The 22,331-nt window shown below is 53.8% G+C and overlaps 1 protein-coding gene across 43 annotated transcripts in view; it reads left to right on the top strand.

Moving 5' to 3' along the window:
- MADD (MAP kinase activating death domain) overlaps positions 1-22,198 on the top strand; it is a 41,438-nt gene extending 19,240 nt beyond the window's left edge. For 3 of the 43 annotated variants that reach the window (XM_043970807.1, XM_043970808.1, XM_043970806.1), the window contains exons 15-36: positions 966-1,067; positions 2,539-2,598; positions 2,964-3,066; positions 3,290-3,476; positions 3,576-3,726; positions 4,380-4,586; positions 6,099-6,152; positions 7,117-7,217; positions 7,390-7,473; positions 7,772-7,930; positions 11,378-11,486; positions 11,819-11,881; positions 12,091-12,211; positions 13,164-13,269; positions 13,714-13,824; positions 14,383-14,490; positions 16,692-16,856; positions 17,043-17,115; positions 17,217-17,323; positions 18,841-18,849; positions 19,027-19,096; positions 19,734-20,167. In XM_043970807.1, coding sequence (XP_043826742.1) covers positions 966-1,067; positions 2,539-2,598; positions 2,964-3,066; positions 3,290-3,476; positions 3,576-3,726; positions 4,380-4,586; positions 6,099-6,152; positions 7,117-7,217; positions 7,390-7,473; positions 7,772-7,930; positions 11,378-11,486; positions 11,819-11,881; positions 12,091-12,211; positions 13,164-13,269; positions 13,714-13,824; positions 14,383-14,490; positions 16,692-16,856; positions 17,043-17,115; positions 17,217-17,323; positions 18,841-18,849; positions 19,027-19,096; positions 19,734-20,017 — 2,534 coding nt within the window. In that variant the 3' untranslated portion in view covers positions 20,018-20,167. Of the gene's footprint in view, positions 1-965; positions 1,068-2,538; positions 2,599-2,963; positions 3,067-3,289; positions 3,477-3,575; positions 3,727-4,379; positions 4,587-6,098; positions 6,153-7,116; positions 7,218-7,389; positions 7,474-7,771; positions 7,931-11,377; positions 11,487-11,818; positions 11,882-12,090; positions 12,212-13,163; positions 13,270-13,713; positions 13,825-14,382; positions 14,491-16,691; positions 16,857-17,042; positions 17,116-17,216; positions 17,324-18,840; positions 18,850-19,026; positions 19,097-19,733; positions 20,168-20,829; positions 20,877-21,175 lie in introns of those variants that run through there. The other 40 variants (XM_043970823.1, XM_043970820.1, XM_043970829.1 and 37 more) reach the window with 40 other exon arrangements.
- The last annotated feature ends 133 nt before the right edge of the window (positions 22,199-22,331 follow it).

Raw genomic sequence — 22,331 nt, 5'->3', positions numbered from 1 at the left:
CTTTGGACGCTGTATGAGCCCTTGTTAGGCGTTTGGAGAAGAGACAGTTATGCATGTGGGAGTGATGTCACTTCAGAGCTGATCATAGATTTAGAAAGTAAATACAAGCAGTGAGTGCTGTCATGAGGCCAGTCAGACACTGGGACGAGCCTTCATCCAGAACCATTGCCATTTTAATGGCCTTTCATATAGCCCAGTGGCAGGGGAGATTTCGTTGGTAGTTTTAGGTAAAGCTGAAGACAACGTCTATTGTGTTTGTAAACAGTACTAGAAAGGGTGACCCAAATAGAGCTTTCATGTTGCCTGCCCTTGTGCTTGACCTTGTTTAGAACAGATAAAAAATACTGGGGCAGACAATAAGTGGTACAGTGGATAGCATGCTGGGCTTGGAGTCAAGAAGACCTGAGCTCAAATGTGACATCAGACACCAGCTGTGTGACCCTGGGTGAGTCACTTCACCCTGTTTGCCTCAGTTTCCCCATCTGTAAAATGAGCTGGAGAAGGAAATGGCAAACCCCTCCAGTATCTTTGCCAAGAAAACCCTAAATGGGGTCATGAAGAGTCAGACATGACTGAAACAACTGAACAACAGCAACAGCAACAACAGACGGTGATGAGTAAGACTAACTGGACCATGGAGGCTGGACTGTATTTGAAAAAGGAAGGAAGTGGGGGTGATTCAAAAAATGTCAATCATGGGATGAGGAAGAGTGGGGTTTAAAACGTTATGAGCCGGGGGCAGCTAGGTGGCGCAGTGGGTAGAGCACTGGCCCTGGATTCAGGAGGACCTGAGTTCAAATCCAGCCTCAGACACTTGACACTTACCTAGCTGTGTGATCCTGGGCAAGTCACTTAATCCTCATTGCCCTGCAAAAAACAAACAAACAAAACGTTATGAGCCTGGACAGCGTAACGCCGTGATCTTTGTTCTGATGACCCCTTTGCTCTGACCCTCTTCCTTGTAGGTAGCCTGTACCGGAACCATAGCACCAGCTTCAGTCTCTCAAACCTTGCACTGCCCACCAAAGGGGCCAGAGAGAAGACAACACCCTTCCCTAGTCTCAAAGGTAATTGGAGTTAATGGGACTAATAAATTAGGGTGCTTTAGGAATGATGCTGGGGGTCTGGGTGCTGGACGGAGTTCTGTGTATCCTGGTCCATCTTGTCTGGCCATTGTCCCTACACGTACCTTCTTGCATCTTTCTCTGCTCATCATGGACTATAGCGTATTGATGGTTGTCAGGGGGATGTTGCTCTTAACCTCAAGGTGAGGAATGGCCATCTTACTTAGGATTGAGGCATCGTAGGAATATAGGACTTCTGCTCCCTACAGTGCTAACTCCATCACCGGCGTGTTCCCGTTGCTGTAGGCAACACTAGCCTCCTATCCCCAGCACTTAGCACAGTGCCTGACACTCCGTAAGCAACAGTGACATAGTAGAAGAGGGCGCTGGACTTGGAGTCAGGAAGACCTGAGTTTGATCCTGGCTCAGACGTTATTAGCTCTTTGACCTTGGGCAAGTCATTTACCCTCTGTCAGCTTCAGTTTACTTATCTATAAAATGATAAGAATAAAACCTGCCTCACAAGGTCGTTGTGAGGATCAGATGATATAACGTATCTCTAAAGTGCTTTGCAAACCTTCAAGTGCTCTGTAAATGCTAGTGTTGGTGTTGTTATCATTATCATTATCTGACTGGGAGCTTGGCCAGTTGTTTGCTTGGGAGGGTGCTAGAGTAGAGCCCAGGGCTGCTGATAAAGACAAGAACCCTATTGGTTTGGCTTCTTGCCAACCTGGTAGCTGGTCGGGTCTGCTTGTAGTGCTGATGTTTGGTAAGTTGCAGTGGTGCCTAATGAAGCTGGAGCGGGTCTTTAGGATTCAATATGATCAGTGTTTCCCTTGGTCGTTGGCCCAGAGTATTATTAGGCCAGACTGAGAAGGGATTTGACATGTCCCTTAACTGAACTGTGTTTCTTGTTGTGGGGAGAAAACAAAAGGGAAATGGGAAAAAATGGTGTGTGCAGGTAGCTGGTATTTTGGGGCCCCAGGAGATGCCATGACAGCGTGGGCATCCGGGGCTCTTCACGTTCCTGGCCTGTCATTTCACACATTTGAAGGAAACAGCAATTAATGATCTTCTTGCTGCATGAGCGTGCTCCACCTCTCATCGGCTTTGCTTATTCCCCACCCCTTCTCTCCTGCTAGAGGGTCTGTTCAGGATAAGGATCATTTGGCAGGGGGCCCTGGGCTGGGTATTTCATGCCGGTTGGCAACCTCTCTTCCTTCCAGCATGTGGCTATATGATGACTGGAGCTGCCAGGCTCCCTGTGCTATTTTTCCTACCAGTGCTGGCTTTGAGCCCTTGCTCAACTAGTTCTGGGTCCCTGCAGGTGAGGCTACCAAACATGGCAGCTGCCGGAAGCAGGGGCCCAGGGCCTAGCCCAGAGTGCTTGGCGTGTCTCTGGCGACAGCTCCATTGAGGGGTATAGGGGTTGGAGTATTGTGGTGCACCTACTAATTGTGTTTTTATGTCCCAGTATTTGGGCTAAATACTCTAATGGAGATTGTTACTGAAGCCGGCCCCGGGAGCGGTGAAGGTGGGTCTTGCCTGCAAGCTGTGCATGACCTTCTTTTCCGAGCATCTTCTGTGCCTGCCTGGGGGCCACCTCCCTCGTGGGACGAGCAGCATCACATGAGCAGCCCGCCTCATCCTCTCCCCATGATGCCTCTTGCTTGCCCACAGCGTGCTCCTGGGGCTGGGGACGTGCATGTGGAGCGGCCTTGTCTCCATTCCCACCTCCTCCATGTCCCCTTGGCTGGTTTCTGCCTATGTGATGCCTTGGGGCTGCTGCTGCCCAACCCTCGTTAGGTGTGGGTGTGGGCCAGGGCTGCTCAGGGCTGTGTGGCACCAGCTGCTGCCCCGTGACAGTGACTCGTCCCGCTTCGACTTCCCTGGCTGTAGGAGGCCGGCGAGCCTTGGTGGATCAGAAGTCATCCGTCATCAAGCATAGTCCCACCGTGAAAAGAGAGTCTCCGTCACCCCAGGGGCGGGCCAGCAATTCCAGGTACTGAGTGGTTGGGGGGCCAAGTCAGGAGAGCCCAGCTTGGAAGGCATCCGTGAGGGGGGGAGGGGGAGGGACAAGGAGCCCGCAGTGCCCCATGGGGGTGGGTCCGTATTGCTCAGACTCTTCACTCAGTGTGGTTGGTGAGTTAGGGAGAAGGTTGAGCGGGGCTTTGGGGGGGTGTGGCCAGGGGCTGCGCCTCTAGAGGTGACGTGGGGCCCCACAGCGAGAACCAGCAGTTCCTGAAGGAGGTTGTGCACAGCGTGCTGGACGGCCAAGGAGTGGGCTGGCTTAGCGTGAAGAAGGTGAGGCGGCTTCTGGAGAGCGAGCAGCTCCGTGGCTTCGTTCTCAGCAAGCTGACCCGCCTGGCGCCGGCCGAGGAAGGCGCCCCCCAGGAGACGATCCCTGATGTGGTCAGTGAGCCAGCTGTTACGGTGGGCAGTGGTGGCGGGGCCTGGGGGGCCTGAGGCCCAAGGGAGCGGCAGGTTCCAGCCCTGCCCTTGTTGTCTTAGGAGATAAGCCGCAAGGTCTACAAGGGGATGCTAGACCTTCTGAAATGTATGGTGCTGAGCCTGGAGCAGTCCTATGCTAACGCTGGCCTCGGCGGCATGGCCAGCACCTTTGGGCTCCTGGAGATTGCCCAGACCCACTACTACAGCAAAGGTAAGGCCGGCGGCTGTTGGACATTTGGCCATCCCTGGCTCGACACCCTCTTGAGCGGGTTTCACTCTTGTCTGACACAGTTCCCTTGTCAACTCAGTCCTTAGGGGCTCTCTCATTCTTTCTGTAGCTTGTTTGTACGTTGCTGCCCGAATGTGCTCTCCCCGTTAGACTGTGAGCTCCTCACGGGCAGGGTCTGGTACATAGTAGGTGCTCGATAAATGCTCAGGGACTGACTGGGTATGGAGATTGGGCCTGTGGGATTGCATTGAGCCAGGGAACTCCTATATGGAGAAATTCCCTGCACTAGTGTGTTGTAGGTTGGTACCTTCTCTACAGCTTGAAGCCTTGGTGTCTTAGGTATCTGGGGCACTTGGGAAGTTAAGTGACTTGATGAAGGTCACTCAGCCAGGATGGTCAGAATCAGGACTTGAACCCAGATCTTCTTGGCCCCAGGGCCAGCTCTCTAGCTACTCCACCCTGCTGCCTACATTATTTTCATAGGAGTAGACAATTCACAGCCACAAGTTTCTTGTTCTCATGAGTCTGCCTGTTCTATTTTATCCTCCTCCTGTCTGCCTCCATCCCCATTGTCCTTTGTCCTGCCTATTCTTCCCACTTCTCTGGCCCACTCACCTTGATATTCTTTTCCTCAGAGCCAGATAAACGGAAGAGAAGTCCTACAGATAGTGTGAACACACCAGTTGGCAAGGATCCAGGCCTGACTGGGCGGGGAGACCCAAAGACCATGGCCCAGCTGAGGGTTCCCCAGTTGGGACCACGGGCACCAAGTGCCACAGGAAAGGGCCCCAAGGAGCTGGACACCAGAAGTCTAAAGGAAGAGAATTTTGTGGCTTCTATTGGTGGGTATTGCTGTGCTTGGTGCGATGGACAGGCGCTAGTTTCCAAATCTTCCTTCTGTGCCCGCGCTCCATCCAGAATCCTGTCCTTGTCTTTCCCATACTTTGCTTCTCGGAGAGGAAGGCTCACCTAGTAACGACTCCCTGTCCCTTCCTCACACACCCTCATACACCCTCATACCTTCTTCTGTCCCTTGTTGCACCTTGACTCTACCTAGGCAGTAGGCAGAGGTGGCTAATGAGGCTCCATTTTGGATTCCACACAGCACTTCTGACTTCCTTTACTCACTGGCATCTGGAGGTTTTTGGTTTTTTTTTCTGTACAGTAAAGAGGCCATGTGGGCCCTGGAAAGCCACAAGGGAGTTGGTCAATGTGATGTGCCCAAAGTTAAAAAGGTTGTATGGGCCTCCGTAGCTCGTTTCGGTCCCCGTCCTACTTATCCAGCTCAGGACACTCAGTGCTGACTCCCACAGGGTCTGACCCTCCTCCTCCTCTTTGTCTTTGGGCTCTCTGCCTCAGAAGTGTAGCAATCTGAACCAGTTTTTCTGTAAATCTCTCTGCCTTGACCTTGGCTAAGAGCTTGATGCTCCACCATGTCTCCAGTCCCCACTGGAGAAGGGAAGTGAACCTTCAGCAATAGCGTGGGGAGCTCCGTGTGTACTACCCACAAACCATGTTGACCACCACCTGACCTTGAGCTGCTGAGGCCCTGGCTCGCTCTTCCCTTGGCCCTAGGTCCCTGAACAACACACTTCGTGCTGTCAACTCCTTGTCACGACCACCAAGAGCTGCTGCTTTTTCACTATAATGGGGTCGCGGATAAAATTCAGATCCGGTCTGTGCATGGCCTTGCCCGGGGGAGCTAAGCCCAGCCAGTCCGGGGAGAGGCCCTTCTCAGCCCATGTTTCCTGAGAGGAAGAAGGACCTGAACCGTGAGCTCAGCACTCTCTTCTCTGGCTCTGTTCTGGAACTCTCTCGTGGTTTTGCCAGAAGGGAGGGGGAGCTTAGCTTCCAGCTGACTTCCAGACAATCTGGAGTGTTCAGCCCACTAGGAACAAGGCCTTCCTCTGAAGCTTCTGGAGGGAGTGGGAAGAGCTCTTTTGCCAGCAGCCAGGGGACTGGTCACGGGCTAAACAGAAAGGTCTCCATACATCCCTAAGCCATCAGCACGTCAATCACATCTGCATTCGAGCTCTTGAAAACCGTTCATTGCTTGTTTGTTGCCTGAAGTGGCAGTTTCCTCCAGTGTGAGTCTTTTAATATCTTGCCTAAAAAGGCAAGTTTGTGTCCTTTTTGCCTAAGACAAGGACAGGGTCCAAGCCAAGGAGGTAGGACCAGAAGCCTGGTGCCCTCTGTTCTTCTTGCGTGTGTGTGGTGAGGCGTTGGGACTCTCGATTTGGAGGGCTGCGCCCTGGCCTGGATCTCCTGGGGTGGGGTGGGTTTCCATTCCGCCCGTCTGACCAGCCTCTGACTCTCTCTGTCTTTCTCTCCTGCTTGCATTGCATCTGGGGTAGAGTTGTGGAACAAGCACCAGGAAGTGAAAAAACAAAAAGCTTTGGACAAACAGAGTAAGGAACAAACGCCCCCCTCCTTGCCCCAAAGTCCCCCATACCTGCCAACTCCCCAGGCCCAGCTGGAGCAGGCTTACTGCGTCAACCCTATCCAAATTTGCTCTGGGGGATATTTGGAATGAGTGTGAGCAGGTAGGTGGTATGCGGATTGCAGGTGTGAGGCCTGGAGACCCCTTCTCCCCCTCATAGCTAGAGTTCCTATTGAGTAAACCCTGGGAACCTGGTTCTCTGCGCCGTCAGAGTTGGCGGGGAGAACGCCTGCTGGTCTCAGAGTCCCTTGTTGGATAACGTCTCCTTCGCCTATGAGAAGGCCTCTGGGCACAGTTGGCAGAGATGGGCGCTGCCCCTCCTGTGTTGAGTCTGTAGCTGCACCTCCCTCCCTGGTGCCTTGCCTAGGGGTGCTTTCTTGCTTTCTGTCATTCTGTCCTTCTGCCATCCCATTGTTGGGGGCCGGGGCGGGGTGGGAAGAGGAAAGTGGGAGGCCTTTCTCTTAGATCTGGAGACTTTGAGGAGGCTGAGCAATGACCAGTGAAACAACTGCTGTCTCTTTGTCTCATTGGGCATTGCCTTCTCAAGCCCTTTCAGACATTCACTTGGGAGCCACTGTGTGACCCATCAGTTTGCTCTCAGGCACCAGTGGAGTTCAAGCTGTGAGTGCAGTGGTGTGTGGTTTAGACATTTGTGGGTCTTTTCGTGTTTGGGGCTGGTTTACCAAGGGTTGGCTGAGGGCAAGAAGAGGGTCGCAGAGCCCTTTGGAGCCAGCTTGGATTGATTTTTAAGGAATGTGGGGGCCTGTTAATCCAATGGGACACTGAGGAAAGTTGTCCTTGGAAAGGTGATTGGGACTGGCTGAGCGGTTCTGAAGCCAATCTGTTCTGTTATTTCTGTCCCCTCACCATCCTGTCCCTGTTCCCATCTTCCATGCATCCTGGGTAACCAAATATCTTCCCCCTTACCTCAGGGCCTGAGGGAATTAAACCTGTCTTTGACCTTGGTGAGACAGATGAGAAGAAGTCCCAGATCAGCGCAGACAGTGGAGTGAGCCTGATGTCTGGTTCTCAGGTTGGTGACGACCCTGTTGGGGGCCGGATTCAGCTTGCCAACTCAGCTCTTTTTTTGTGATCTCTCCTGGGAGGGAGGGCACGGAGGTGGGGAAAGGGGAAACGAGTAATTCTGAAGGAGACTGGGTAGAACAGTAACTTGCTGAGACTTGTCTTTCTCTCTCTAATTTCAGAGAAGTGACCTGGAATCCAGCGTTAGTGTAGGCCCAGCAGTTATGATCCGAAGCACAAGCCAGGATTCTGAAGTTAGCACTGTGGTAGGGGAACACCACACTGGCATCGGGGGCGTAGGGAGTGGAGGAGAGCTGCTTTCCTTTAGAGACTCCCTAGTTTCAGTCCAGCAGGGTTCCTCCTCTGGTCCTGCCTGTTCACGCAGAGGATCTGTCTGTCTTGGCACCAGACCTTGAGACCCCCACCCATGACAAAGTACTCCTCGGGAGCCCTTGACCCTTCCGGGTGACTCCATAGAGTCCCAGCAACTTAGAAGTTCTTGGCTCCTTGTCAGAGGATTTCTTGGCCTTGGGGATCATCCCTTACTGCTTGTTTCCCCTCTAGGTGAGTAACAGCTCTGGAGAGACCCTGGGAGCAGACAGCGACCTGAGCAGCAATGCAGGTGATGGACCAGGTGGCGATGGCAGCGCCCACCTGGCAGGACTTCGTGCCACTGTGTCTGACAGCGAAATTGAGACCAATTCTGCCTCAGGCGCCATCTTTGTAAGCTTTGTTGTCCTCCCAGGGAAGGCCGTTTCTCTTGTCCAGAAGGAGGAGATAGGTCTCTGGATATCCTTGGTGTATAATTAAGAGTTCATTTGAATGAGAATTTCCTTCAGGCTTCCCTCCCCCCTCACAGAACCATATGATTCTGTTATCTGGGCTTTTTAGAGCAGAAGTTTCAAACATGTGGCTAACGACTCTGCTGAGTGTGGCCTGAGCTAGATTAAAATATGATTGGAAAATATTGATCAGAATATATAAAAATACAATAAAATATAGATAACACCATATTTTAAAGCTAAGTCATTATGTGTCCCACAGGGATCCTTATGTATGGATGCCCCAATGGACGCCTAGCTCCCTTATTACTAGCAGGGCAGTGACATAAGATCATTTGGGACCAGTCAGCAACAACACGGGCAGAACTGCATTGGTCTGTGCTGTTGTAGAATGTCCCAATGAACCAATGAGCCTTTATTCACTCCCTGTGCCCCACGCGCTATGCCGAGCTCTGGAGATACAAGGACTCACATTCTAATGCAGGAGATGGTATAGAAATCCAAACTTGCAAGAGAAGTGAAGAGTTGGATGAAAGAGGAGGTGGCACCGATGACTCAGGCAGTGAGAGCCTCCTGGGCAAGGTGATGCTTGAGCCGAGTCTTAAAGGAGGCCAGAGGTCCTGAAAAATGGAAGGAAAGCCTTCTGGGTATTAGGAGTCAGCCATGGCAAAGGCACCGCACTGGGCCAGACCACTCTCTGCCGCAGAGGGCAATAGGATGTCAAAAGGCTGGCAAGGTGGGGGGGTTTGAAATGACAAACAAGATCTTTTTGACCCAGGAGGTCATGAGAGTCATTGGGGTTTACTTAAAAGGGGGCTCACATGGTGAGACCTATGCTTTAAGACAATACCTGTGGCAGGTGTGTGGAGGATAGATTGGAGCAGAGTCCAGAGCATGAGGGTCTGAATGAGGCTGGTAGTTTTGTGCGTGTGTGTGAGAGAGGTGGCTTAGACGCTGAAACTAAAAGATTTGGAACCCGATTGGGTCCATGGGGTGAGTGAAAGAGAGAAGTCAGAGGTGACACCAAGTTTTGAGCCTGGATGCCTGGAAGGCTGGTGTGCCCTCTGCAGTCATAGGGAAGGTCAGGTGAGGGGAGGTGTTTGGGGGAGGGGATCTATTTTAGACATGTTTATCTTGAGATGATTTCAAGACATTCAGCTTGAAATGTCCAACAGGTAAATTGGTGATGTATGCCTGGAACTTGGAAGAGAAGCTAGCACTGGATAACCAGATCTGGGTCTCATCTGTAGAGAAGAGCCTAGGACAGGCCTTGGGGAACACCCACAGTTAGTGCTCATGGCGCTGAAGGGAATCCAGCCAAAGAGACTGAAAAAGATTGGTCAGAAAGGGCAGAGGAGAGTGTTCAGGAGGAGAAGGGGGTGGACGTGTCCGATGCTATGGAGAGGCCAGGAAGGGTGAGGTTCAAGAAGAGCTACTAGTTTGGGCATTTAAGAGATTGTTATTAACTTTGGAAGGAACAGTTTCAATTAAATGATGTCAGAACCAGAAGGCAAAAGGTTTAGAAGAAAGGGAGAGGACCAGAAGTGGAGGTACTTATTATCACTCTACTAAAACATGCTTATCAGGCACCTACTGTGTGCCAGTCTGAACCCCAGGGGTGTAGAAAAAGGCAAAAGTATGGTCCCTGCTCCCACGGAGCATGTTGTTGTTTGTCCTCCATTCTCAAAGAGGCATGATGTCATGACTTGCACAGAACTGGATTGAAGTGAGGGAGGGCTGTGCAAGGCCACCAACCTTGCTCTCTCTTCCAGAGCCATCTGGGTCCAGTGGCAAGATATAGATCAGGATGACTGGCGATGGCCCTGGATGTTTTAAGGCAAGTGACTTGCCCAGGGTCATAAAGCTAGTAAGTGTCTGAGGTGAGATTTGAACTCAGGTTCTCCTGACTCCAGGGCCAGTGCTTTATCCACTGCACCTTCAGGAGCTGCCCCTCAAGGAGCATGCATACTAAAGGAGGAGATAACATGCAACTCTGCACATACAAGAGAAATACAGAGTGGATGAGAGGTGATCTCAGAGGGAAGGTCCTAACAGTGTGGGGGACTGGGAAAGAGCTCTTTCAGAGCGTTAGGTTGGAGAGAAAGACTGAGCGCCAGGCACAGAAATCCGGGCTAAAGGAGGTGGGGCATCCTGGCGGTCGGTAGATAAGCAGCTTCCAGAATGGAATCTGAGGCTCATGTGTTACTTCTGTCAGCTCGCTGAGGTGGGTCCTTGGGGCTGCTCTCTTCCTGCAGGTCAGGCTGTCATGTAATGCCCTGGGAGGCAAAGGGGGCTTGCTGGAGGTCACACCAGAAGGCACCCAGTCAAGGTTTCTTCTAGTCCGTGTCTAGGCCGGGCAGCCTTTTCCATGATGTTGAATTCAGCGCTCCAGCACATTTGCCATTTTGTCAGTCAGAGATGGAAAGAGGGGGATGCCTAGGAGAGCCTCGGGCTGTGGTGACTTTTGGTCTGTGGGGAGGCTAGAACATGACATTAAAATGGAATCAATTATTAATACTGGCAATCGTTCCCACCTGCAGGGCCTCCTGCATGTTCTGTTAATAAAAGAAGAGGTCCTTACTCTGTAGCTTAGTGGGGAGCAGACCTGGAAACCAACAGGGTTATGCAAATGGGTGGGCCTTGCCCTTCCCCATATCGCATGGGGCTGGTTTTAATGAGCTTTTTGTGTCCTCCCATAACTTCCATGTGAAGAGGTCAGAATTTAGGTAGGATGGTATGGTAAGACATGGTACACCCTACAGTCTAACAAGAATCCACTTGACTGCGTGCTCATGAGTCCTGAAGGATTTCTGCCTATTTCTGTCATTGCACTTGGCATGAAATTCTTCCCAGCTGTGGGGCAGGTAGACACCAGTTATTTTGAAGTTGGCTTGCTGAGAACAATTGCCCAAACCTTTTGACTCTGAATCATTGGTCTTCACTTGAGATCAATTATATTTGAGTCGCCATTGTTTGGCAATAGACCACAAGGCTGTGAACCAAGAGACAGGGTTTTAAGGAGTAGCGTTGTCATCGGTTTGCACAATTACTTTAGGCAAATTGCTTTTTCTCTGCCTGCTTCAGTTTCCTTCCCTACCCTTCACCTAATCAATAAAGACTACTGTGAGAATGAATATAGTAAAGCTCTTGTTAATGCAATAGAAAACCTATCAGGCTTTTCCTTGAGTCCAGTAAAAAGTAATAACAAGGAAAAGACAGATCAAAACTTTAGGTAATAATGTAAATGGCAGTAGTAGAAGCTAGCTAGCAGACTGGTTTGGTGAGACCCGAGAGAGCAGAGAAGAGGCTGTTGCTGGGGCACTGCTGGTCTGAGTGGGCTGTGGGTACCCACACCAGTGGCAGCTGATCTCCTGTCTCCTCCTTGCAGGGCAAAACCCACAGTCTGAAGCCAAGTGCAAAGGAGAAAGCAGTGGGCAGCCCGGTTCGTCCTTTTGAAGACGTGAGCCAGCGTGTCTACCTCTATGAGGGACTCCTAGGTGAGTGGGGCTAGACCTACCCTGGGAAGACCAGCCTCAGACAGGCTAGTTAGGGCCAAGGGTGAGGAGGGATCTGTTTTCTTGGCACTGAGGTCATCCAGACCGATCAGTTGCAGGGAGCTGGTACAGTCGCCCAGGTCTCAGCTGGTCTATGGTGATACACGGTGATCCTATAATTGAAGGCAAACAGCTTGCTGGGGCAGGAAGGAATAAGCCATGAGTGATCCTGAATAAATGTGCTAGCCTTTGGTGTTCACCAACGTCCTGTTTCTCTTTCTTTTCCTCCATTCCCTCCTTTGCTGCCATGCCCCTTCCTGCTAATAACTTGGTAGGAAGGGACAAAGGATCCATGTGGGACCAGTTAGAGGATGCAGCTATGGAGACCTTCTCTATGAGTAACCACCTTTGCTTGTGTACTGTGTCTTTTCCACCTCCCTGGGAGGGTCTGGGGCAGGTAGCAGCCATGCTGTAGATTGGGGGCAGAGGCCTTTTATGCTGCTCTCTTCCCTGGGGTCTGAGGCGGCTCCCTTCCCTGTGGAGAACGCTTCTTCTTGTGGCGTTCAAATGGCTCGTGTGATCTTCTGAGCAGTTTCTCTGTATTCAGGTAAGGAGCGTTCTACCCTGTGGGACCAGATGCAGTTCTGGGAAGATGCCTTCCTTGATGCCGTGATGTTGGAGAGAGAAGGAATGGGCATGGATCAGGGACCCCAGGAAATGATCGACAGGTACAGAAACACAGTTTGTTCTTGTCTTTGTTTGCTGTTTGTGCAGTTTTAATTTAGTATTTTATTTTTCCCCAATTACATGTAAAAACAATTTTAACAATCATTTAAGAAACTTTGAATTCCGGAGCAGCGAAGTGGAGCAGTGGATAGAGCACTGGCCCTGGATTCAGGAGGACCTGAGTTCAAATCCGGCCTCAGATACTTGACACTTACTAGCTGTGTGACCCTGGGCAAGTCACTTAACCCCAATTACCTCACACAAAAAAAGAAAGAAACTTTGAATTCCAAATTCTCTCCCTTCCTCCCTCCCTTTGAGAAGGCAAGCAATTCAATATAGGTTATACATGTGTTATGCAAAACATTTCCATATTAGTCAGCTTGTGAAAGAAAACAGACAAAAAACCCTTCAGAAAAATAAAGAAAGTAAAAAAAAGTTATGCTGAAATTTGTATTCAGATACCAACAGTTCTTTCTCTGAGGATGGATAGCATTTTTCATCATAAGTCCTTCAGAGTTGTCTTAGATCATTGTATTGCTGAGAATAGCCAAGTCATTCACAGCTGATCCTTTTACAATATTGCTGTTACTTTGTACACAGTACACGTTTCACTTTGCATCAGCTCATGTAAGCCTTTCCAGGTTTTCCTGAGAGCATCCTGCTCATCATTTCTTCTAGCATAGTAATATTCCATCATAATGACATACCACAGTTTATTCAGCTGTTCCTCAGTTGCTGGGCATCCCCTTAATTTCGCGTTCTTTCCCATCAGAAAAGGGCTGCTATAAATATTTTTTCTACCTATAGGTCCTTTTTCTTTGTTATCTCTCTTTGGATGCATATTGCTAGGTCAAAGAGTATGCATGGAGAAGCACAATTTGGAGCACATGAACTCACCTTTCTGCTTCCTCCCTGGGTACTACCAAGCTGACTTGTCTTTTCTTCCTTGGGCAGGTACCTGTCCCTGGGAGAACATGACCGGAAGCGTCTGGAGGATGATGAAGATCGATTGCTGGCCACACTCTTGAACAACCTCATCTCTTATATGCTTCTGATGAAGGTAATGAAAGCCATGGAATCTGGTCCACCTGAGCCTTGTGACTCCTGCTCCTGGAAAGGCCAGGCCTGTTCTGGGCCACTGTAGACTCTGCCCCCTGAGTCGGACTATCTAACTGCTGCCCTTCCTAAGGCCGTCAAAGTCCGAAGTTAAGTGCAGAGGCTTGCCATGAGGCAGTGGGCAGCCCTGGAGCGGGTGAAAGACTTCAGTCTCAGCCAGGTGTGACCGAGCCCAGAAAATGCCAGGGCCCTAAGGAACACTCGCTTCTCTGAAAGTGTTGTGACTCAGTGCCGTGGCCTTCCCAGAGGTGTCTCCCTTCTTCTTACACTGGCAAAAAGCACCATGCTGCTATTCAAGGTGGCCTCTGCCGCCACTGCTTTCTGCAGAGAACTGAACCTTTGGTTGGGGACTGGCCTCTCCCAACAAGGTCCTCTTCTGGCATCCTAGGTAAACAAAAATGACATCCGGAAGAAGGTGAGGCGACTGATGGGGAAGTCACATATTGGGCTTGTGTATGGCCAGCAGATAAACGAGGTGCTAGATCAGCTAGCCAGCCTGGTGAGTACATGCTGCGTTAGCCCTCCTGCATGTGAGAAGGCAGAGAGCGCAGGCCCTAATGACCACGGTGGGGGGGGGGCACCCTGCAGAGCCGGGCCCCTTGGGCAGTCTGGTGAGCCGAGGGGCTTCCTCCGGGAACAGTGCTGCCAATGCACAGAACCCGGGGTACAAAGGAAACCGACCACATTATAACACAGGTGTCAGAATATAAAAACAAAGCTCATGGACTCCAGGTTAAGGTCGCCTGCTCTTGGTTTGTTCCACTGGGGAGACCCAGGCAACCCTGTTGGGTTCCAGAGGCATTCATTTATTAGTTCTGATTTCTGATTTGGAGCACTGGCCAGAATGCCTTAGTGCAAGGGCACAGCCCAAGACAAGAAGTCTTGCCCCATGGGACAAACTCTTGTCTTTGAGATGCTCCTTCAAGGAGGTGAGACGGGAGCCAGCAGTGAGATCATGCTGAATAGGGGCCCATTTTTAGCTCCAGTACTGACCAAGGGCCTGCAGCCTCTTGGACTGGGATCAAGGACAGTTCCTCAAAGGTGTCTCCTCCACTAGAATGGGCGGGACGTGTCTCTCCAGCCAAGTGGCAGCCGTCACATCAAGAAACAAACATTTGTGGTGCACGCGGGGACAGACACCAGTGGGGATATCTTCTTCATGGAGGTGAGTGTCGGCCAGAAACATGGAGAATCGATAGAGATCCTCCAGCCAAGAAGCCAGAAAACGTTTGTGCGTGTTCTCATAGGATTGTAGGAGTCTAGACCCAGAGTGGGAGTGCGCTCTTCCGAAATCGCTCGGCTATTGGACTGAGTGGCAGGATAAGGGGACTAGCGATTTCTTACCATGGGCTGGTTTCTTTAGCATTTTAAACCATGTCTCTCTTCTTGGTGATTCCTGCCCCTGCAGATTGTGCTGTTTGGCTCCTTTGGGCTCGCTTTTCATGATTGTTAGAAAAGGCCAAATAGAGAAGGCCTGCCCGAGAAAAGAAATGTGAGCTATGGGCTGATGGGTTAGAGAAGGGGTTGGCAGTCTCATGGATGGATTACACCTTCTGCATCAGTCCTTGGCTGGCTGGCCAAGGGGGAATGCCCATCCACACTAGGTGTGGGCTTGGAGTCACTTCCTTTTTAAAAAAAATTTAATTTAATTTTTTTAATTTTGAATTTTTCTCAATTGCATGTAAAGCTATTTTTGAGTCCAAATTTTTCTCACCCTTCCTTCCCTCCCCGCTCTCGAGGCCAGCAAGCAATTTGATATAAGTTATACGTTACTATTAGAGGCACTTCCCCCGTGACTCAGTTGCTAGGAGCCTCGTTCCCTTGGTTCCGGCCAGGTAGCTTGCCACCTTCCTCCTTGCCAAGAGTTCCCAGCCATCCTCTGGAGACGAGGCAATCCCAGCCCCCCAGAAGTGGGCTTGCCCCAGGACAGGACAGGCTTTCACATCCAGCTGTGCCCCTGGCCTATCTGACACTGACCACGCTGAGGCCACAGGTTCTCAAGGCTTCTTGGAAGGTGACCCAAAGCTCACCAGCTATGGTGGGCAGCAGCAGGTGCCTCTCCCATGCCTTGAGCTCTAGAGACACCATTGTACTGGCCTCTTTTAAGCAACCGAGCCCCGCCCTGGTCCCCTGAGCATCTCTCTGCCTCCTCTCTGTCCCTGTGGATCATTGCTCTGTAAGTGATTATGGAGAGTGTGGGACAGTGTAGTTCTTTCCATTTCCATGGTGTTTGGCTTAAAACTGCAGCCCAAGGGGCAGCTAGGTGGAGCAGTGGATAGAGCACCGCCCCTGGGGTCAGGAGGACCTAGGTTCAAATCTGGCCTCAAACACCTAAGGCTTACTAGCTGTGTGACCCTGGGCAAGTCACTTGACCCCAATTGCCTCACCAAAAATACAAAAAACAAACAAACCCCAAAACTGCAGCCCAGCCGGACTAGAATTGAGGAGCTTCCAGTTCCCATTGAGCTGCTCTGGCCTTCTCTCTTCTATGATCATGTATCTCCACAGGGTTCTTGGAAGCCACAATAAACTCTTTTTTCAAGGCCTAGGGGGTCCTTGGTTTAGCCCTGTTGGTATTTCTTCTGCCCTTCCATGCACAGAGTACTTGGAAGTCACTTACAGAAATGAGATATTTTCTCTAAAATACATTGACCTTTTCAAAGATAAATGCAGTGGTCATAGGAATGAAGTATTTGTTAAATGGAATGATACCAGGGAAGGCTCACTTGGGAGGGAATGAGATTTATTTAGAAGTGACCATGATGTAAGAACAAGACACCCATCGATAAAAATGACAGAATCAACGACACAAGCTAGTCAAGGTGCCTTGTGACATTGGTCAGAGCTGAGATGAGGAATCTCACCGACTGGCCTTCTCCTTGGGTCGACCTGCCCCACTGACAGGTAAACTCTGATCTGTGAGGACATTCACTCAGCAGTGGAAGGACAAAGCTTGCCTCATCTTGTTTGTGTCTCACAGAGTTCCTGGGCCTGGGTGCTGTGGATTTTTTTTTTTTTTTTTGGTGAGGCAATTGGGGTTAAGTGACTTGCCCAGGGTCACACAGCTAGTGTCAAGTGTCTGAGGCTGGATTTGAACTCAGGTCCTCCTGAATCCAGGGCCGGTGCTTTATCTACTGCGCCACCTAGCTGCCCCCTGTGCTGTGGATTTTTGATAAAGGCTCCCTGGTTTGAAAAGGCCCATCTCCGGGACGCTTTTCTTCCCACGGGCCTCTGAGGAGGGTGTCTTTGCGTGGGCTCGTGTCTCTGTCTCCCAGTAGAGAGGGTGTGTGAGCTGCAGGCTGGGCCTCGGGGCTGTTGGGACGGTGTCGGGAGACAAGCTGCTGAGCTGCCGTGTCACCCCTGCAGGTGTGTGACGACTGTATCGTCTTACGCAGCAGCACGGGCGCGGTGTCCGAGCGCTGGTGGTACGAGAAGCTCATCAACATGACCTACTGCCCCAAGACCAAGGTGCTGTGCCTGTGGAGAAGGAGCGGGCCTGAGACGCAGCTCAACAAGTTCTACACCAAGAAGGTGCCGGCCCCGCGTCCTCTGAGCCCTTGCTGGGATACTGGGGAGCTCTGGCTAGCGGGAGCTGGGTGTGGGTGGGGGCCAGAGCAGGGCCCAGGGCTCAGGGCTGGGGCCAGAACCTCGGTGGCCCTGGTGCTGAGACCCCCCAGGGGCCAGAGGCTGACCTGACTCCCCTCTCCTGTGCTGCAGTGTCGGGAGCTGTACTACTGTGTGAAGGACAGCATGGAGCGTGCTGCGGCCCGACAGCACAGCGCCAAGCCAGGTGAGAGCCCGGGCGGCGCCTCTCCTGGGCAGGGCCTTTCTGGGGGGTCAGAATTCCCACAGGCAGCTCCCAGGGCCTGACAGCCTCCTTCCTCAATACAGGTCCAGAGCTGGGTGGTGAGTTCCCAGTGCAAGACATGAGGACGGGCGAGGGTGGCTTGCTTCAGGTTACGCTGGAGGGGATCAACCTTAAGTTCATGCATAGCCAGGTAGGTTGGCAGGAGCAGCAGGAGGCCCTACTTGTGTGCAGGGGCAGGGGCAGGGCCCCCAGGGCCCCACCAGGGAAGAGAGCGAGAGAAAGAGAAGGGGGGGGGTGCAGCTGGCGCCAGCGCGGGCCGGGCCAGTGGGCAGTGGCCCTTCCCGACCGTGGGTGGCCGGAGGGAGCAGAGGGCAGGCTGGGCAGGATGAGTGAGGTCCGGGCTGGGCTCCCGAGGGCAGTGTGAGGGGGAGCGTCTCCCTCTTCGCCTGCTCCCCCGGCTCTGTCGGCTCCCGGCTTTTCTTTTGCTTGGTGTCGGTGCGTTCTGTGAGTGTGGCCCCGGCACCCTCCTGCGTGTGTGGAGCTCGTGTCTGTCCTCTTTAGCGGCCAGCTTGGCCTCCTCCAATCCTGCAGATCCCCTCCTTCCCCGGCTCCTTGTCCCCTAACCGTCCCTGACTCCACAGGCCATCCGGACCCAGCCGCCCGCCCTCCGCCTCTCCCCCGTGTGCTTCCATTGTAGGACCCATGACTTCTTCCTCGCGGTCTTTTTTCACACAGTGTTCCTTTTCCTTAAGCTCATTCCATTCTGCAGCCAGCGGCTCCTCCTGGGCCCCCTTTCAGCTGTCTCTTCAGCCAGGTGTCTTCCCTCCCTTCCCTTGCTGCGCTCACTCCTCTCCCTGGGGTTCTGAGCCATAGCTGGGTCTTGGCCTCCACCGCCGCCCCCGAGCAGGCAGGGGATGCCAGGGAAGGGGAACCTGCCGTTGGACTGGCACCTTCTCTCTGCTCCGGCGTTTCACCGCTACTGATTTCAGTGTTGGGGTCACTGGAAACAGCCGCCCACCAGCCTGGCAGCCCCAAGTGCCTTTTCATTGGGGAATTGGGGGAGGGTGTCTGTCTAGGGCCCTGACCTGAGAAGTTTCCCACCTCCATGAGGGTTCCCGTGCCCTCTGGGCAAGGGGCTTCTGGCACCAGTGCCCCCCCTTCCTCTTGCAGCCTGCTGAACCTTAGCTGGCAGAGGTGGCTGCCCTGTCCTGTTCATTGCCACCTGCTCATCCTCTTGAGGCCCCATAGATCTTTTAATGCCCTGACTAGCTGTCTGCCAGGCTCATGCCTAAGAGTTTTGTCCACCATGCTTTGTCCCAGAGAGAAGGGTTGCGGAGCCCTGACGCCTGTCCATGCGGCCTCATTTCCTCTTCCACCGTAGACCAGACAGTTGAAACTGGAGGCCGCGGCCCTCAGAAATAACCTCTTGCTATAAGTCAGTGGGTCCCATTCCCAAGGGGGCAGCTTCCCCTCCCTCTCCCCAGGCCCTTTCCCGCCCACTTCAGTCTGAGGGAGTCTCCCACCCGTGCCAGCCCTCTGCGCCGGAGGAGGATGCATGGTGGGCCAAGTGGGAGGCCCTTGGGTTCGGAGGCCTGCCCGAGGCAGGGGCCTGGGTGGAATGCCCAGGCTGGCAGAGGGGCCGTAGGGTCGGGGTGACCAATAAAACTAACGCCTTCATTTCTCTCCCATGCTTTCTCCTCCGGCCAGGAGCGGAAGGTACACGCCCTTTCTGCTGTCTTCGCTTCTTAGCCTTTTGAGTTGTGTGTGGATCCTCCTCTCCTCCTCCCTCTGTGTGGGTGGGGCTGCAGCCGGGAGGCCGGGCTCTTGGGGCCAGCGGAGCCCAGGGGCCTGACGCCACCCCTCCTCCCTCCTCCCTCCCTCCCTCTGTTGCAGGTTTTCATAGAGCTGAATCACATTAAAAAGTGCAATACAGTTCGAGGCGTCTTTGTCCTGGAGGAATTTGGTAATTACACTCTTTTGCTCTTAGGTCTGGACTCACATGGCAGTAACTCAAACCTCTGAGCGCTGGAGGAGGGGCTGGCGGGGCAGGTGCCAGGGGATTGTGGGGGCAGGACGGAGCCCAGAGAGAGCAGGCCAGACGCAGGGCAGGGAAGAGAACGGAGAGGCCAGAGACAAGGTCTAGAGCATGAGGTCTAGAAGGACCTAGAAGCCGCCCAGGGAGCCGCTCCCATCCTCCCCCGTCCGGCCTACCTGCGGTCCCAAACCTGGGCCGGGCATTGGGTGCCCCCAGTCGTGCCGCCCGGCCCTCCCGGAGCCCTCCCAGCCTGCGGCTCTGCCCGCCCCTCCTTCTCAGCCTGCAGGCTGGGAGATCTCTGCACGCTAGAGTCACCGAGAGGGCCACCGGGAGATGGAACGTAGGCTGAGGCCCCGAGGAAACGGGAGGTAGGGCCGCTCAGGGAGCCGGGAGAGGCCAGTCGGCTGGAGCCAGGAGAAGGGCAGGGGCACTGAGCTGGGATCGAGGGCAGGCGGTTAAGGCAGGACTAGTGAGGGGGCCGGCCCCCGGGGCTTTGAGTTCCTGCTGTGTTTGTGCTTCACTCTTGTGCCCCTTCATCGCTGCTATGAAAACCTTCGTTCTCCAGCAGGTAAAGTGATCTCGGCTGTGCTGGCCCCGGCCCCTTGCCTCAGGCCCTGCAGAGGGCAGGGGGCTCCCTGCAGCACACTGCTGACTCTTTCTTCTCTCCCTTTCTCTCCCCACCTTCTATCTCCCCAACCTCACTCCACCCCTGTGCTGGCTCCTTGGTTCTGTGAGTTTCCTCCCCCTCTCTCTGCCACACTCCCCGCTGGGGAGCCTTCCAGTTTGGGAGAAGGACTTGGGGTGGCTCTGTTCCCCGGGGTGCAGCCCCTCTCCCTGCGTCAGGATTAGGCGTGGTCAGCTGTAACTTCTCCGCTCCCTCCCTTGGCCCCAGAGGATGCTCCTCCGCTCCTGGGCCGAGGGGCCACGGTCAGCCTGGCTCCCTGGGGCCCTTGCATGGCGGGAGCAGGGACCATTCTCGGCCTTGCGTTCTGGGCTGTGGTCATGTGTGTATTTTGCCTGTCGCTCCCCTCCCTCCCCACTCCCCGGGTGCTGTGCTCGCCTGTCCCTTCTGCTCGGTGTGTCTGCTCCAGAGCCCTCTGACGCTCTCCCTCACACGGGCAGGCCTGGCTCACTCCCATGGCTCAGGGATGAAACCGTTACAAGCCTGGTGGGTTTAGCATCACCTCGATTCTTCCTCTTCTTCCAGCCCTGGGGGCTCTTGTGCAGGGATCTCTGGGAGATGGGGGAAGGAGGGATTGTGCTGGGCAGCCCAGGACCTCTGGCTCAGACGTGGGGGAGAAGCAGCAGCCACCCTGGTGCCCTCTTCACCTGGCTAGGCTCTGGGCACACTGAGGGACAGCCGAAAGCCAAAAGCTGCTCAGGCAGGAGGGGACGCTCACCTCCCAGGCTTTGGCTCCGTGGCTGCCCCACCACCCCAGCAGCCGCAATGCCCCGAGGCCTGGGCAGGAGCCCCGAGGCCCGGCTGGGAGCCCCGAGGTCTGGGCAGGAGCCCATGACTGCCCATCTCCCTGGTCTCTGCGCAGTCACTATGAGGGGAGGGAACGCTGGCCCCCAGCGTTGCTGCCGGGGGGCCTGCTGCCCCTGAGCTGGGGCTCTCCGTTTTGAACTCTCTGTTTTGTCTCTTGCCCGCCCGGTTTTAGTTCCTGAAACTAAAGAAGTGGTGAGCCACAAGTACAAGACGCCAATGGTGAGTGCCCGCCCCTCTCCGCCAGGCTGCTGGGGTCCTTCAGACAGGAGGGGGGGTGGGCCCCTGCTGAGCCCAGGGTAGAAGCAGGAAGCATGACCAAGCTGGAAGGAGAATTCACTTGTGGTGCCAAGGACCCAAGAGAGCCAGAAACAAGCCCTCCATCCTGAGGGATGCGTAGACCACCCCCTCTCGCACTGTGCCTGCTGCCCGGGCAGGAGTCCCTGCTCACAGGTGCTGCACGTGTGTGACTGTGGTCTCTGCCGGCGGTGGTGATGCATTCGGCTCTCTCCTCCCTTCAGGCCCACGAGATCTGCTACTCCGTGTTGTGTCTCTTCTCTTATGTGGCTGCTGCTCGGAGCAAGGAGGCTGAGGGCAGAAGCAAACCCCCCCGGCCAGTCTCTAGCTGATGGAGGAGAATTTGGCAGCGGCCCCTGCCCAGGGCCATCTCCTCAGCTCTCGCTTCCCCTGGAGTGCACGTTGATGTTGTCGCTGACACTGGATAGTTGTGTTCACTCTAAGCCCCGTCCCCGCTCAGCGTGGGCTCCAGCCGTGTGTGTTCGAGTGTGTGTCTGTGTGTCTCTCTCTAGCGGGGCCAAGCTGACCTCCTCCTTCCCTGCTATGACCCCCTACTCCACCCCAGGCCCCCCAGGCCTGCTCCCTAGGGCTACAGTCTGTAGGTCTCTCTGTGGTCTGTTGGCTTCCAGAAACTGGGGAGTGGCCACATGCGTGTACTGCTCTTGTGTCCTTGTGAAGTGTGTTCTGTGTTTCCCTTTCTGTGTCCTTGGCACTTTAACCCTGCAGGGAAAATTCCTGCCCCTGCCTAGCAGGGGTCTGCCCCCGAAGACCCTCTGAGTGTACACCTGGTCTTCTGGGATAGCTCCCTTCATTGGAGAATAAGGATGCCCTGAAGCCCTCCCCTGCCCACCAGGGGGTAGGTGAAGGTGGGGACTCAGGAGGGGCTGGTGGCTGGAGGGGTAATCAATCATGCCCCCTCCCCCACTGTCTTTCTCAAGCCGGCGGCCCCACCCCAGCTGCCCCCACCTCCATTAACCTCCTGGAGCATTCATTGGCATGAGGGACTTGAGAGTGGTGGGGTCACCTTGGGCCCAGATACCCGTGGCTATTCTGCCCGGATGGAACCAGAGGGGGCTGAGGAGGGCCGAGTTCAGTGTAAATATTTGTCTGCAGATGCTGCCTACCTGGGCTGTTGGGGCAGGCAAGAGATGGGTGTAAATATGTCTGATCTGCGTTATTTATAGATGATGTACAGCCGTGTATGTGAATGTGAAATAAACGTCCTTCTCTCCCCTTGACTCCCCAGACACCTGGGTCAGAATCAAGCCCCCTCCTTTCCAGCACATCCCTCCCCATCCTGCCGTTTTCCCCATCCCTTTTGCGGCTGGTTCTGGGCCCCAGGACGCAGCCTGAAGACTAGACCCAGGGCTGTCCCCAGGA

Source organism: Dromiciops gliroides, chromosome 6, assembly GCF_019393635.1.
Source record: "Dromiciops gliroides isolate mDroGli1 chromosome 6, mDroGli1.pri, whole genome shotgun sequence".
NCBI classification, from domain to species: Eukaryota; Metazoa; Chordata; class Mammalia; order Microbiotheria; family Microbiotheriidae; genus Dromiciops; species Dromiciops gliroides.
Note: the sequence above shows the minus strand (reverse complement) of the source record. Positions and strands in the feature narration are given on the sequence as shown.